At 45.5% G+C, this 14,402-nt stretch overlaps 1 protein-coding gene across 8 annotated transcripts in view; it reads right to left on the bottom strand.

Annotated features, from left to right (window-relative positions):
* Nucleotides 1-14,402, bottom strand: part of ETS1 (ETS proto-oncogene 1, transcription factor) — a 125,373-nt gene that overhangs the window by 13,051 nt on the left and 97,920 nt on the right. For 5 of the 8 annotated variants that reach the window (XM_073239494.1, XM_037000810.2, XM_017679129.3 and 2 more), the window contains 3 exons: nucleotides 14,012-14,089; nucleotides 12,809-13,057; nucleotides 8,358-8,618 (listed from right to left, as the gene is read on the bottom strand). In XM_073239494.1, the coding sequence (XP_073095595.1) occupies nucleotides 8,358-8,618; nucleotides 12,809-13,057; nucleotides 14,012-14,089 (588 nt within the window). The remainder of the gene's footprint in view (nucleotides 1-8,357; nucleotides 8,619-12,808; nucleotides 13,058-14,011; nucleotides 14,090-14,402) is intronic. The other 3 variants (XM_037000811.2, XM_037000812.2, XM_073239495.1) reach the window with 2 other exon arrangements.

The following is a 14,402-nucleotide window of genomic DNA, read 5'->3' as shown; positions in this document are numbered from 1 at the left end:
ACAGAGGGAGCAGAAAAAACACTTTGTTCCACCACGATGTGATGAGAGCTGAAAATGTCCTACCTACGCCCTTAAAGAAGAAAGGACGGGAACCCAGCCTTGGGGCCTTCACAAGAAACTGCACCCACCCTGGGTCTGAATGTCAACCACCTCCACATGCTGGGCCCTGAGCACCTCTCCAGCCAAGCAGGTCCCAGCCTCTCTCCAGAGTACAAACTTTCACATTCACTCACCTTAGGAGAACTTTCACTCTCATTATCTCTCAGGGAGACGTGAGTCACACACAACACAATGCAGTTGGGTTACTTAGTATCAACAATATACAGCCTGCTCAGGAGCCTACCCTAGGCCGCCAGGAGCACTGGGACATGATCTGAGGCCTGCAACACAACCAGCCAGACAGAAGAGCTGCACTGGCCTATGTGACATCCCCGACTTGTCAACCTGTCTGATGAGGAGGTCACACCACCTGTGGCAGCCGTGACAACATGCCTCTCCCATCCTTCTGCTGGGAGCATGACTGACTGGACTCCCCCGTCCCCACCAAGGCCACGCTCCCTGGGGGCTGCTCCAGCCAGGCACCACGCACAGTTGGGCAGCAGGCCCATTCCTTGGCGATGCAGAGCTCTCCACTGGGCAACTGTGACGCAAGGATGGCCTGTCAACCCGGCGAAAGCGTGTTTGGAACTGAGCTGTGGTTAGAGGCTCTTCCTGCCCAAATCCCTTCCTTCCCGCTCTCCTTTCCCAGGTGACAGCTGTGGCATGGTCTGAAGACTCCACTGCCTTCTCCTGTTCCCTCCCACTTCGTCCCTCAGAGATGTCCTCCTGCCAATGCATTTCTTGAAAGTCTAATCATGTCTTAACATGTACTTCTCAGAGCCAAACCAATACCCTAACATGTCCATGAAGAGTGGACATTTTCCTACTAACTGTCTGCCACTGTGGAAAACTTTGACAAGCATCTTTGTTGCTTGCTGTGTGACTCTGAGCTAGACCCTTTCTCCTCTGAACCTCAACTCCCTCATTTGTACAATAAGAACAACTGAAACTCCTTGTGTGGTTGCTGGTGACAGTTAAACAAAAATTTAATATGTAACTGTCTGGCACAATGTAGGGGCTTAACACATATGCAGGTTGAGCTGAATAGCTAAAGTGACCAAATCTGATATTAAATATCTGTTGTACCCCAAGACACTGCCAGGAACAAACAGACTTCTATAAGTAAAATGCACTGCCCCTGACCAAAGGAATGCAGAATTATATTGGAAAGACAAAAGGTTGGAGAATAATATGAAACAGTGGTAAAACAACTAGAACCTAGAGAGCACTTCTCATGGACCTAGTCTTGTTTACGGGTGCTTTCCATAAACCATTCAATTCTCACAACAATCCTATAATTATTACTATAATTATTACCATTTTGCAGGTAAGAAAACTGAGGCACAGAGATATTAGCTTGCCCAAGGTCACACAGTTGGCCACTGGCAAAGCTGGAACACGCTCAGCCTGGACTGGCTCCTGAGTCCATGCTCTGAACCCCTACATGAAATATAACCAGTGGTTAAACAGCCTGGATGGTGCCCCTCTCATGGGTGTAACCTGGACTTACATCTGAAGGGCAAACCCAAGTGACAGACGGGAGGCTGACCACCATCCACCTGCAGGCGTCACACGAACGTCCTCACAGGGAAGACAAGGAGGGGTATGGCCTCTCTTAAACCGAGTCTCCACTCTGAGGAACCATTGCTCCTCCAGAGCAGGGAAGGCAGTCCAGGGAAAAGAGAGATGCCAAAGGACAGAAGGAGGCACATCTGGCAGGGCCTTTCCCAACAGAAGCTACGGGGAGTTTCCAGGGCCTGTTGTTGAAAGGCAAGGAGAACTTGTGTGGATGCCTCAGCAGCATGCTGGCTGAATTCTGCTCAGTGGAAACATTTTACTTCAAAGACAAAAAGGTGGAGCTTCAAATTGGAGGCAGAGTGCAATTCCAGAACCACCCAATTCCATCACTTGTTAAAGAAACAGCGACCCAAAAAAGGTGAGACCCAGAGATACCTCTACAGCAGGCAGGGGGCCGGCCCAGAAAAGAGGGGGCAATGTGTGACTCCCCTGCCATCCAAAATCCAGGCACCCACTAGGTCTCAGAGAGCTGTAAACAGCATCAGGGTCTGAGATACATTTTATAAAGTAGGAATGAGCCTCTTCTGCCCCAAAGATAGCTGGCAAGGTACTCCTGTAACTGAATCAAAGCAGGGAGGCAGTTCAGCCAGTTGCAGCCTTCAAAGGAACCAGGGGAAACAGGGAATGTCCACTTTCATATTTTTAAAAGGCATTTAGAAAAAAAAATTCATAGCGAGGGTGATTCCTCCCACCTTGTGATCTTTTTCTACCGACGGCAGATGATTAACAAAATCTGTCCAGAAGCCAATCAGTTAAGAAGGCAGAAGCGGTGAAACAGCGAAGCAGGCAACAGAAAGAGGCTCCACCCCCCATCCAGGTCACATCTTTCAGGAGTTTTCTTCCTCCATGTTCCAGTGTGTTTTCCCATCAGTCTCATAACTGACCAGCATGTTAACTCATTGCTTTGGGGAGACCCCCAAACCATGCCATGCCATGCACCCCTTATGGACCCACTGTCAACACAGCAGAGAATCAGAATCCCTCCCAGCTTCTGAGAAGCTGGCTGGCAGCAAGGGTCCGTTCAGGCTGAGGGGGTCTGCCTGGTTTCCTGAGTCCAGGAACCTGCTGATCCCAGGGGCTTCTGAGATAAAGGGAAGACACTCCCCGTCGCTGCCTTTCTTCTCCCTAAGCTTAAACCTCCTGTCCATTCAGCGGCCGTCCAAGGAGGCTCTATGTTGAGACTGACTTTTTCCAGCCCACAGGCCAGCGCCAGCTTTGCCTGGCCCAAAGAACGTCAGGGCCCCCTGAAAAGAGAGCCACTGCACAAAATGGGTACCAGAGTTCTATGCTCATGCCAACAAGGGTTCTTCTAGACCTAAGTCCATTCACACAGTCTTACACCAAAAACATTTACACGGAGGGTCTGGCTCGGGTAATAGTTCCCCCCTCGTTAAAGAGTTCCATGCTCTTCCTAATAACATGGATTTAGAATTTTTAAAATCTTCTTCTGCACAAAGTCACCCTGCACTACTAATTGGCTTGGGTGAGCCCTTTCCCCATTCCTTATCAGTGACTTAGGCTCATACCAAAAGTGTCCTCAGTTTTTTGCACCCCAGTACACTGAGATCATTTTGCAATCCTGCTTTTCTTCAGAAAACTGTGATTTCAGGTAATGCTGCCAAATCTCAGGTTTCATTCTGAATTGAAGGGTTCTGAAGCACTTCCTTCTGCAGTGAGGTTGTTTATTTTCAAAAACATGCCTTAGCCTTAGCTTTGGGTTACTGAACCCTAAAGCTCAACTATGAGCCAGAACACCAAGGTTCTGGGCTTGGCCCAGGGACTTTCTTATTGTGTGACTTTCGACTGGCTCTAATGCCACCTACAAAACGGCAACAAGATTTATTTCAGGCCAGAAGCAGGTTGAGGACCTACAAGGGGAATGTATGGGGCTTTTTATTTCCTACAAGACTGCTACCTCTTTTTTGTGACATCTCACACAAAAATATTTGGAAGTTGAATTCCAGAAAGTCCCAAATTAGCCTTAAGGAAACTGAGGGACAATACATTCACAAATCTGCACAGCACTATAAAACATAATTTTGTGACAGTTAAGAAGGGTTCAGAGCTTAGCTTTTTTTCAGGCTCCAGGATGAAAACAATGACCCAAACCACTTCATTCAATATTGCAACCTGAAGGGTGGGGCTACACGTGGTCACTGACTTCAGAAGCATTACCACCATGCCAGCTTATTTACAACTGCAGAAGTGATAGGAATGGATTGCTGATCTGTGGCAATGTCTGGCAATCTGGAATGAAGTTTGATAAAGGTGATTTACAGACCAGTAACTCTACACTGGAGGCAAAAGCTAGCACTACTTCCCCTAAATACTCCTAACCCACATACAGACAGTAGTCATTAGCAACAAGCAGTATTAATTAGCAACTGAGATGCTCACTCCTTAATATGGAGGAAGATTTTGGATTCAGGTGAGATATCTGGCACTTAAGATTCAGTTTGGGAAGAACCTTCTGTACAGACTGCAATTACATGGTCCTCAATAAGTCATTCTTTGGGCCTCAGTTTCATCATCTATAAAATGGGCCAGAGGGACAGAGAGGAAGGGTGCATCCAATCTGACAATCCAGTATATTATTCTATACCTACCGAAACTGAAAAAGAAGACCAGAGAAGCCTGTGTCTCTTAAGGATCAGGAAAGCATTTTTCTTAGGCCTATCAAATAGATAGAAAACACTGAGCCACTTCTCTCAGAGAGTTTTGTAATTAGATGGGGTTCATAATGCATCTCCGAACAAGAGAAAATGGAGCTTCTGATTGTATCAGTTTGATAACCGTAAGCAGTTCACAGTAAGGTAAGAAGGTGCATTTTGGCGGAAGCCAGCATTGCATTTGATGTATTCTTAACTCGGCTAACAGGCAGGTTTTCAAGCCATGTTATCTGCCCCCGCATCTTGACCTAATTTAACAAGTTGCCATGGGAGCCCAGGGAAGGTTGATGCAATTTTCTTATCTTTGGAGGAAGAATGTAACTGTGCAAGAGAATGTGAAAATTCAGTTTCTAACTGATTTCCACACTTACAGTGCAGTGACTAAGACATCATATGAAGAAGTAAAATGTACTCCTTTGAAGGTGAGATGGCTAAAGACTTAGGCTCCTAGTGTAATGGCAGGAAAACGATTCCCTTCACACCTCAGACAATCTCTGCACACACTCTTCACTTCAGGCCAAGGACCAGCGATGTGAAGGTAAAGTGCTCTACTCTGTAGCCACACATGTTCTGGTGTGATGGAGTTTTTAGGGAACAGACAAAAAAAAGAGGGCAGAACTTGAGATAGAAAATAGGTGTAAGTTTTAGACGCAACAAAGTTTTGCAACACTTAGGCAATTATATCTACTTTCCAAAGTCTTTTTCCCAACTGCAGCTTATCTTAACATGTCTGCATGAAGTCAGAGATGCATTTATAAGAACTCCAGCCACCACATGCACTTGGGTGGCAGAGCAGAGGGGGCCGGATACGTATGCTTCATCCCCTCCCCCTTCCTAGGTATGCACCTGAAATGTTAAGGGGCCACAGTGAGGGTGTGCAAGCAAGGGAAGCACCACACAGAATCAGTTTGCAGAGTGGGCAGGAGATACTCACCAGGCACTGAGCACAGGAAAAAAGCCACTAAAATTTGGGGTGCACCCCACCTGCCTGACAAATCCTGACCTTCATTCAGACCACAGCTACAAGAAAATCCAGGTCAAATCTAAGGACAATTATAAGATCTTGAACTTGACAAGACAGTGCATCCTAAGGGCTACTAGCACTTATCTGCACTCAGCACGTGCTGGGAAACATTTGCTGAAATGATTGATTTCTTGCAATTGAGCTTTCCCCCCCTGTGTCTAGCATGATGTCTAGCACTCATTTGTTTAATTAATTGATTCAGTTCAATTACATTTTCACACATCTCCTACCACCAAGATAAGGATGAACACTTCTACTTCACTAAAAGTAGCAAAGGGTACAAGAGAAATTTGCCTAAAATCACCCAGTGTGTTGGAGCTGGGAGGTAGCAGAGGGGACTTCTGTTTTTCTGGGCTATATTGTTCTCACCAGCATTTGAGAGAATATGAAAAGTTAGACCCCATTTATAAGGGAGAAACCACCGAGCGGTGAGATGATTAAAAAATGGCGTTTAATTCAAATTACTTTAGTCTTTGAGACCTTTGAGGGTTGCCCTCCCTTTTCTTCTACTCATTGAATGTTTCTCTTAGAAAGAGAGAGAAAGAGGGAGGGACGGAGGGAGGGAGGGAGGGGAGGGGAGGAATGTTTTAAAGAGCGCCTATTAAAAACAATAAAGGGTAACATCACTATAACTCAGACCTCCAGGACATACTTGTACTTGAGCTGGAAAGAGCTTTGGATACACTTGTGTCTGGCTCTGAGTTGGCATTACCAGAGAAGACTTAGAGGCAGCATTTTGATTTTGGCTACCTTGATGGCACTTCGTGTCCCTAATTTTTGCTTCACACTCATTGCTCGGTTTTAGACCTTCCAATTCATCCCTTTCCTTCTATCCTCGAAACTGGGATGCTTGGAATTATTCCTCAACTCTCAAATAATTCTTGGCACGGTATCCTCTGAGCCAAAATCCTTTGGGTCACTCTCATAGACTCCTAGCTATGCAGGCTTCTCCCACATGGGAAATCCAGTAACTCACACATGTCATACTCTCAGAGGAGTTGATTTCGGAGGTGGTGGTCAGGCCTTCACCATTTCTAGAACTTCCAGACCTTTTATGGTATAGCCACGGATCCTTACCAGAATCTTACCCCATGAAGGCTGACCTCAACTGTAAGGCTTTCTTTGGCCATAACCCAAACTTTAGAATTTAAAAGTCAGGTTACTTAATCTCATTATCTACAAAAGTGCCCTAACTAGCAGTTTTCAGAATCACATACCTAACTAGGAGAGAAGGATGAAAACTGTCTTGGAAGAATTATGATCAAAGATGCTGATGGTGGTTATATGGTGATTCCCCTTAATACAGGGACACTAAGTGAAGGACTTGATACTGGAAGGTAGGGTAGAGGAGAAGGTAGGGACATGGCCATTGTACAGGGACAAATGACAGAGCCAAATTATCCCTGTGCCACAGAGTGGAAGCAAGCACAGCCAGGTATGTGGGTCGCCCCTCCAAAGCCACAGTCCTTTCAGAGCTCCAAGCCTTCCCTTTCTCTTCCTAATAAAGCAGCACTCTCCCCCACTTCATCCGTGTAGCAACTGGAGTCTAGTTCTTAAAACACTTAGGAGCTGTAATGCAGGAGCCAGACTCTGGCACATCTCGAAATAGACTTAATACAGTTTTCTTCATCTGGATGTCATGCATGGAAATGGCCAACTTTCTAATAGTCTGCTATCCGGAGAGGGTGAAGGACTCCCCAGAAAAGTAGCAAATTCCCTCACACCAGTACATTCAAGCAAAGACTTCGGGGGCTAGTGTAGAAAGAACAGAGCAGAGGGCCTTTAAGTTCCCTTCCAGCACATGGCTTTATATATAGCCCTACTTCGAAACAAAGACATAACTCCTGAGCACCTATTCCTGCAATGAACTGCTAGGAGCTATGTGGAATGCAACATAAAAGACATGCTCCAGATCATGGAAGGAGAAGTAATTTTTCTAAGCATTGGAGTTAGGACTCAAAAGGTCAGCTAGTTTTCTTGGTACAAACCTGAGACTTCATGGATGCAAGAGTAAGGGTATTGCGTGTTTTTATGATCAGACATACAGCTTAACAGAAACACAGACTGTGCTGTTTGTCTCCACCTACACAAAGGGGCCCTGCATGGTAACAAGTCCAAGGTGGACTAAATTATAAGAGCGTAGAGGCCTAGACCACAGCTGAGCAATCAAAGCTTAAAACAAGCTCCACCTACAACACAATGTCTAATTTTTAGGAATCACTACAATTGTACAGAAAGAATCCAATCATTAACACATTAGGGACCCCTGGATATTTTTCAGATATACTCTGCAAACATTTCCAAGGTTAGGCAGCTTATATGCTACCACTCACTTGGGACAATGAATTGTTTTGCTCTATTACCAGATTCTCAATTAAAGCCCCATGCTCTCAACATACACCTTCCTTCCTCTATATTTCTGTATTCACCACTACCATAACTTTCACCAGAAGAAAATCAATACTAAAGCTACAAGTGAAAAAAAGGGTTTCCCAGATAGGCCAGGATCTGGAGTTCGGGTAACGAGGGTGCTGTTCCCACTGAAGAACTGCCCCATGAGCGTGCTGCCACTGAAGAGGCTCGGGGGGAGCCCATTCAATGACGCCTTTGAGATGCTGTTGCTGGTTTGGTTTAGAAAGACCTCCCAAGAGCAGGCTAAGAAAAGTCCCTTGATGCTAGGCTACTAGGCAGTTCCCAGAAACACCAAATCAATATAGTTCCCTTCCCCCAGATGTGGAAAAAGTTCCAAACTATGTTTTTCCTACCACTCTTGGAAATGATGCCCTGGGATAGAAGGATACTGTTTGCTTCCAAAACTCAATGGCTATTCACAGAGTGGCTTGAGGGCCTGACCAGACCTCTTAGAGTCTGCTTCTCCCCACGCTCCCCAAAAAGAAAGAGGCTAGGAATATGCACACCGTGCCTTCCGCTGAGCCCACCCACAGCAACGCGCACAGAGGCTGCGGAGGTGCCAGGAGGGCGCCTACCTGTGTAGCCAGCCAGGGCAGCAGCAGGAATGACAGGCTTGTCCTTGTTGAGGTCAGCACGGTCACGCACATAGTCCTTGAAGGTGCCCTTGGGCTTGTGGTTGGGCAGGGCGGTGGGATAGTCCTCTGAGTCGAAGCTGTCATAGGAGGGAACTCGCTGCAGGCTGTTGAAAGATGACTGGCTGCTCCAGGACTGCGTGAGGCGGTCACAACTATCGTAGCTCTCTATGCTCTCAAAAGAGTCCTGGCCCCCGAGCTTACCTGGAGGTAAAGGAGGAGGTGGGAAGAGGGCAGAGGAGGAGGGATCAGGAAAAGACAACTGTGAAAACCCTCTTAGTGAGGTCGGGCTGCTCATCAGATCCACAGGAGGGGTGGAAGAAGGGAGAGGGCAAAGGGCATGGAAGCTTCTGGGGAAAGGGATGCTGGGGTGCGAGCTGAGGGCCCAGTGCCACTGCCTTGTCTTGTCATATGGCATCTAGAACAGAGATTTGAGTTGAGCACGGCTCCTGTCTATCAGAGGGAGACACCAGTATTTGGGACCTAAAGAATTCTAGAGCCAGAAAACTAAAGGCTGGGAATCGTATACGTTATTAAAGACTTTCTGGCTGATGTGTTAGACCCCATGAATAGAGGAAGAAATCAGAGCAGTGTCAGGCTCCATCCCCCATTCCAAGTCAGCTTATAAGATGATTTCAAAAGGGCCAATTTGGCAAAATGTTTTGGTTTTAAGAAAAAAAAATTCCATTAGACTAAGAGCAGATTGACCTTCCTTGACCTTGGAACCAAAGTGATATTTTTTAGCATTTTTTCCAAATACTATTTTTAAATGAAATACATGCACTGCCTTCTATGCCTTTTCAAATAAAAAAAGAAGTATGATGCCTTTTCCAGGAGATTAAAAAAAAATGCTAGCACTCTTCCAACACAGAAATCCATGTTCTTTATCTTCTCCAACTACAATTTTGCCCTCAAAATTTTTACTTCATTGTGGAAGGGTGGGCAATTAAAAACAAGGGGGTTGATTAAAGAGTTAAGGCCCCACTAAATAGCAGTGTCAGAAATCCTTTACTCTTTGAGTTGCTTAAGGCATTCGTAACTGACCACAAGATCATGCAAGTTCATTAATTTCCCAAACCAGGTTATAAACAGCTGCTATGATTGCATAAGAGCTCCTAGAGAAATTTCCACTGGCAAAAATGCCATTAAAAAGGAGACAACAAAAAAGCTCTTTTTTGAGGAAAATAAGTACATCCAAGAGCTGAAAAGGTTCAGAGGGATATTTCCTCTGTACTAGTTTTAGATACTTTTCAGGTAACATCATTTAAATCATGGGAGACTAAATAGCCACTTCAATTCAGCACAAGTCAAGAGGCAAAAGGTGTATAGAGAAATACCTGTAAGTCACTCTGAATTGTTCGAGGATAGCTGATCTACTATAAAGTTTAAATTTCACAGGGAGGTTGGCCTACCCAACCGAATACTAGTGTTTCTGGTGTAGTCTCCTCTTAGGGTTGGTTAAAACAACGAAATTCAAATGTTTCATTGTAGTGTCCAACCCAAAAATTAAACACATAGTAATTAGGAAGATACGTTGCTCCCAAAATTCTTTTTAAATATACATATATATCAGATTAAAGGTATTAAATAAATAATTTTTGTAAAATCCACATTTGGAGACTCTCTGATCCTCTTACCCTTCCAATACTGTGTATAACAGAAAGGTAGTTAATTGAAGAGCTTCATGGAGTCATCGGCCATGCCTAACCACTCCACTGTCACACTTGTAACCCTCCATTATTATTAAAAATGAAGGAATTGTCCCTCCCAGAACTTCACATTAAAAAACTCAAGAAAATAGCCCACAACCAGAATGCCACAGCCTCTTTTTAACAGAACAGGAAATTTTGTGCATCTCATAAAAAGGTGTTTACCAGCTATCCCACTTAATTAATGGTCCTTCAGTTTCTCTGTGAGGCAAACCCACCGAGACCCTTAGCAAGAGAATTTATATTTTCATGAAGAAAACTCCACCAAGTCACTGAGATTTAAGCAGTGTTTAGGCGTTTGTCTCTGAAAGGACTCTACCAGTGATTTTTGTACTTGGAGGGCATGGGGACTGTAATTTCCACAAGCAAGATAGCTGAGTTTCCAAGAGTCGCAGTGAGCCCTGAACTGGGCCAGAACCACCCTGGCAGCCTCCCAGTCATGAGCCAAATGCACTCTGCTGAGAATTGCGGTTTGTAGCAGTAGGCTGCTTTCATTTTAGCTCGATTTCACAATCCTGGAGCTGGGAACCTTCATTTACGGGTATTTTCTCCAAAAATGGGTTACGTCCAACTGGATCAGGCACTGAGTTATGCTACTGTGCTCATGCAGAGAAGCATGTATCCTCTAAGACATCCACTGGCCAGCTTTGCTGAAAAGTGTCTCAGGAAGGTCCTTCCAAAACTATTTGACTCCACCAAACAGACCTCAGAGCACTCAGACAGCAGATGGGGTAGCCCCACAGCAACCCGCTGAACAGACTAGCACAAAGAGAGTTCTCAGAGTCCAGATACGGGGGACATAGAAGCACTCTGTATACCACCATGCAGCATGTGAATACCAGAGTGATTAATAATAATCAGCCGACAGTAATGCTTTTAGTCTAGACCAGTCATGCCATGTCAGATTTAATCAGCCCTTTGGATACATCCTGTTTGCAGCAATTCTAACATGCAAAAAGCAGCTGTGAACAAAATGGTCTTCCCCCAAGTCTGTGTGGTCTGAAGCTTGATGTGAGGGAGGGAGAAGAAGGCCAGAGAGAAATATTGCACATCCCTTTGTACGAGTCACTATCTGGTCCATAGTCATTAACTGGGGACTGGAGAGGCAGTGGAGACCAAAACCAAGCACCACGAGCGGGAGAGGGAGAAGGAACAATCACACAAATGCAAAGCCAGACGCAACTGAAAAACAATGTGACAGAAGATCTACCCAAAGTTACGACATGGCTGCGCCCCAAGCCACAGACTCGGCCTCATCTCATGTATGCACAGCAAGCCCCACGAGAAGGAAAGTTGTTCTTTTGCTTTGACCTGCCTGAGCAAAAAGATCCACATACACATGTGTGTATGTATTTAAATAGACATGCCTCCAAAAATAAAAAGAGTCAGAAAGGGGAAGACAAAACTGGTCCCACCCATCCCCTTCAGTCTGAAACACAAACAGCCAGGGGCCCTAAGAAGGAAGACTGAAGGTTCAGATCTTGCTTGGGACTTTCCCTGTGCAGGGCCTGCTGGTTACCCTAAGGCCTGCTGGGAGGAAGTGGGAGCCCGAACACTCCAGGATGACGATGTGTGTGGCCCATGATGCCTACCGAGTGATCCTCCAGAGCACAGATGCCTTTGGGCTCCCCGGGGAGCCTCAGACCAGGCAGTCGGGTCACTGAGCAGAAGTCACTAGGAGACCCGCCAGGCCTGACTTCTGGACCAAATCCCTCCACACAGCTCCTAGATGGGCTCTCCCCTGTTCCTCTTCCTGTCCGTAATTCTTTCGCATTTATCTAGGAGAACAGTCACCTTCCTCAACTTTTTAGAAGCCAGTGAGTTCTTCCTGGATGAACAAATTTCTCCTTATAATGGACTGCACTTTTCTCAGAAACTAAAAAATTGGGACACTTTACTAGGAGGGCTGGGCCTCTGAGTGCTTATGTCCTGAACTTAAAAATTGGGTGTCCCCAACTTTTTTCATGTTGTAAAGTCAGCCAGCTCTATTCTGAAGCATTCATTTCACTGTCTGAATAGTTTATCACTGTCATGGTAGCCCTGTCAACAAGAGTACCTTCTTTTGGAAGCCTCTGGCCACCTCTTTCCCTGATCCTCTGGTTAAATACACACTTTCACCACACTGCTGATGACCAGTTCCAAATAAACCATTGGTTAACCATCTTATATCTTCCCAAACCAAAGAAGTGACAGGAGGCCAGACAGCCCAGGCTGAGAAGCACAGGTCATTCAGCTACCGTGCCAGGGCCTGCCGTCTGACCAGAAATACTCTGAGAGGGGACCACCAGGAGTCATGCTAAGCAAAGGGCTTTCCGGGAGGGTCACCTGAGCCGTCTTTATTTGATTGTGTCCTCCTTAAGCAAAATCCTCTCAAAGGAAATACAGCAAACCTTTAAACATAACCATTTTCAACTCAAGTAACTATTTGGTAAAATGTTTTACCCAAATAAGAAATGTGATTGATCGTCCTGCCTGATGTCAGTCTTGGTCATCAGGATGGACATGGCTAAAATTCCATGACGGGAAGGAAGTTGTCAGTACCTAGACATCCTAAGATGGAAGAGCTGAACATCCAGGAACGCACAGGGCCCACAGTGAGAAAAAAAATACATGGGACCAGAAAAACTCACAAGGTTAGGTAATTCTTGGAAAGCCAAGAGCTTCTAGAGAAGAAATCTGACCTACCACGACTGGTCCTCCCCATGCACATGTTGTCGGGGGTGACGACTTCTTGTTTGATAGCAAAGTAGTCAGTCTGCAAGGTGTCTGTCTGCAGAGGGTCCCGGAGAATGACGGAGGGGTAGTCGTTCTCATACTTGAGGGATAGGAGTTCCTCCGAGCTGATGGGGTGGAGCGTCTGGTAGGACTCTGTGATGAAACTGGGCTCTGAGAACTCCGAGGGGGGAACACACTGGGCGTGCTCGATACCATAGCCTGCAACAAACAGTGTGAGCAGTTGGAGAAAGGACACATTTGTACCTAAAACAAGCAGCTCGTCCCCACTCACACTGGCCCTGCGATGTGAAGCAAGCTGCCTACCTTTGAGAGAATGAATGGGAAACATTTTAAGTCAAAAGGGCCTGGGTATTTAACCTTACCCCATGACTTAATAGCTATAGCCCTTGACAACATACTTCCCTTTTCTGACTTGATTTCCTCATCTCTAAAATCAGGCTGACTGCAGTCTTCATCAGAGTGGTATGATGAAGATCCAACCAGAGCATATATGTAAAATGCCCAGCATTGTGGCACACGGGAACCTCTTGCAACACAGCAGTTAATGTTGTTGTTCCACTCAAAATCATAATCATGTAAAAAGATAGAACGGAAACAAATCTGCTTAAGACTCCCTTTGAAAAGCAAGGCCATCAGATAAGAACAGCCCTACCCTAGTCCTCTTCCTCCAGCCACCTCTCTAGTACAGTTTGACATCACACGCTGAAAGGGAGAAGCCTTTATTTTCTGTGACACAATCTAAGGCTGCATGACACGCTCCTGAGGAAGGATTTCAGCAGAAGTGCGGTCGCACCTACTAGTAAAAGGGACAGAGCAATGAGGGCCACAACCATATCCCTGACCCAAATGTCTGACGGCCATCCCAGTACACAGGATCAAACAGGATCAAAGCTGAGGGGTCACACTGTAGTCTCCCCTTGGTACTTTCATGATGAAGCCATCAGAGGAATCCTAGTGTGTATGAGCTTGTAGGTTAATCAGACATAATTTGTGCAAATAACAAAATAAATAGCAAAGGGTCTCCATTTAAGAAAATATTAGTATCTGTAAAAATTGCCACGAAGTCGTCCGAGATCAACTGGGACAGGGGTCCTTGCTAAGTTCCCTTTATAATGGTCAAGGTGAAGGCAGAAAAGAGGGAGATGGACTTACTAATGAAGTAATCCGAGGTATAACGGGATTCTGGATAGGTAGGGTTGATTCCATTCACTTGATAAGGTTTCACGTCCTCTGCAACAGACAGGGTAGGCAACCCAACAAAGAGGTCAACACATAAGTAACGCTTGTGGCTGAAAAGGATCTTGAATGCAAGGACCGTGATGATCTCAGCCCCTCTTCTAAGAAAGAGTTGGTGTCTGAATCTACTCTGACTGGGGCCTTGTCTAAAGATGAGATCACAAAAAATATGGCTAAATTTATTATTTCAGTAGCTATGAAATGGAATTTCATATCTTGGAAAGTGCACCTGGGAGTAATAATCCCCCAGGGCTAGAAAGGCTTCCCACCATCACTCAGATGCACGGATACTACACAGGCATCTAAG

The sequence above is a fragment of the Manis javanica genome, chromosome 6, assembly GCF_040802235.1.
Source record: "Manis javanica isolate MJ-LG chromosome 6, MJ_LKY, whole genome shotgun sequence".
Lineage (NCBI taxonomy): Eukaryota > Metazoa > Chordata > Mammalia > Pholidota > Manidae > Manis > Manis javanica.
The sequence above is the reverse complement of the archived record's forward strand: the minus strand, read 5'-3'. Positions and strand labels throughout refer to the sequence as shown.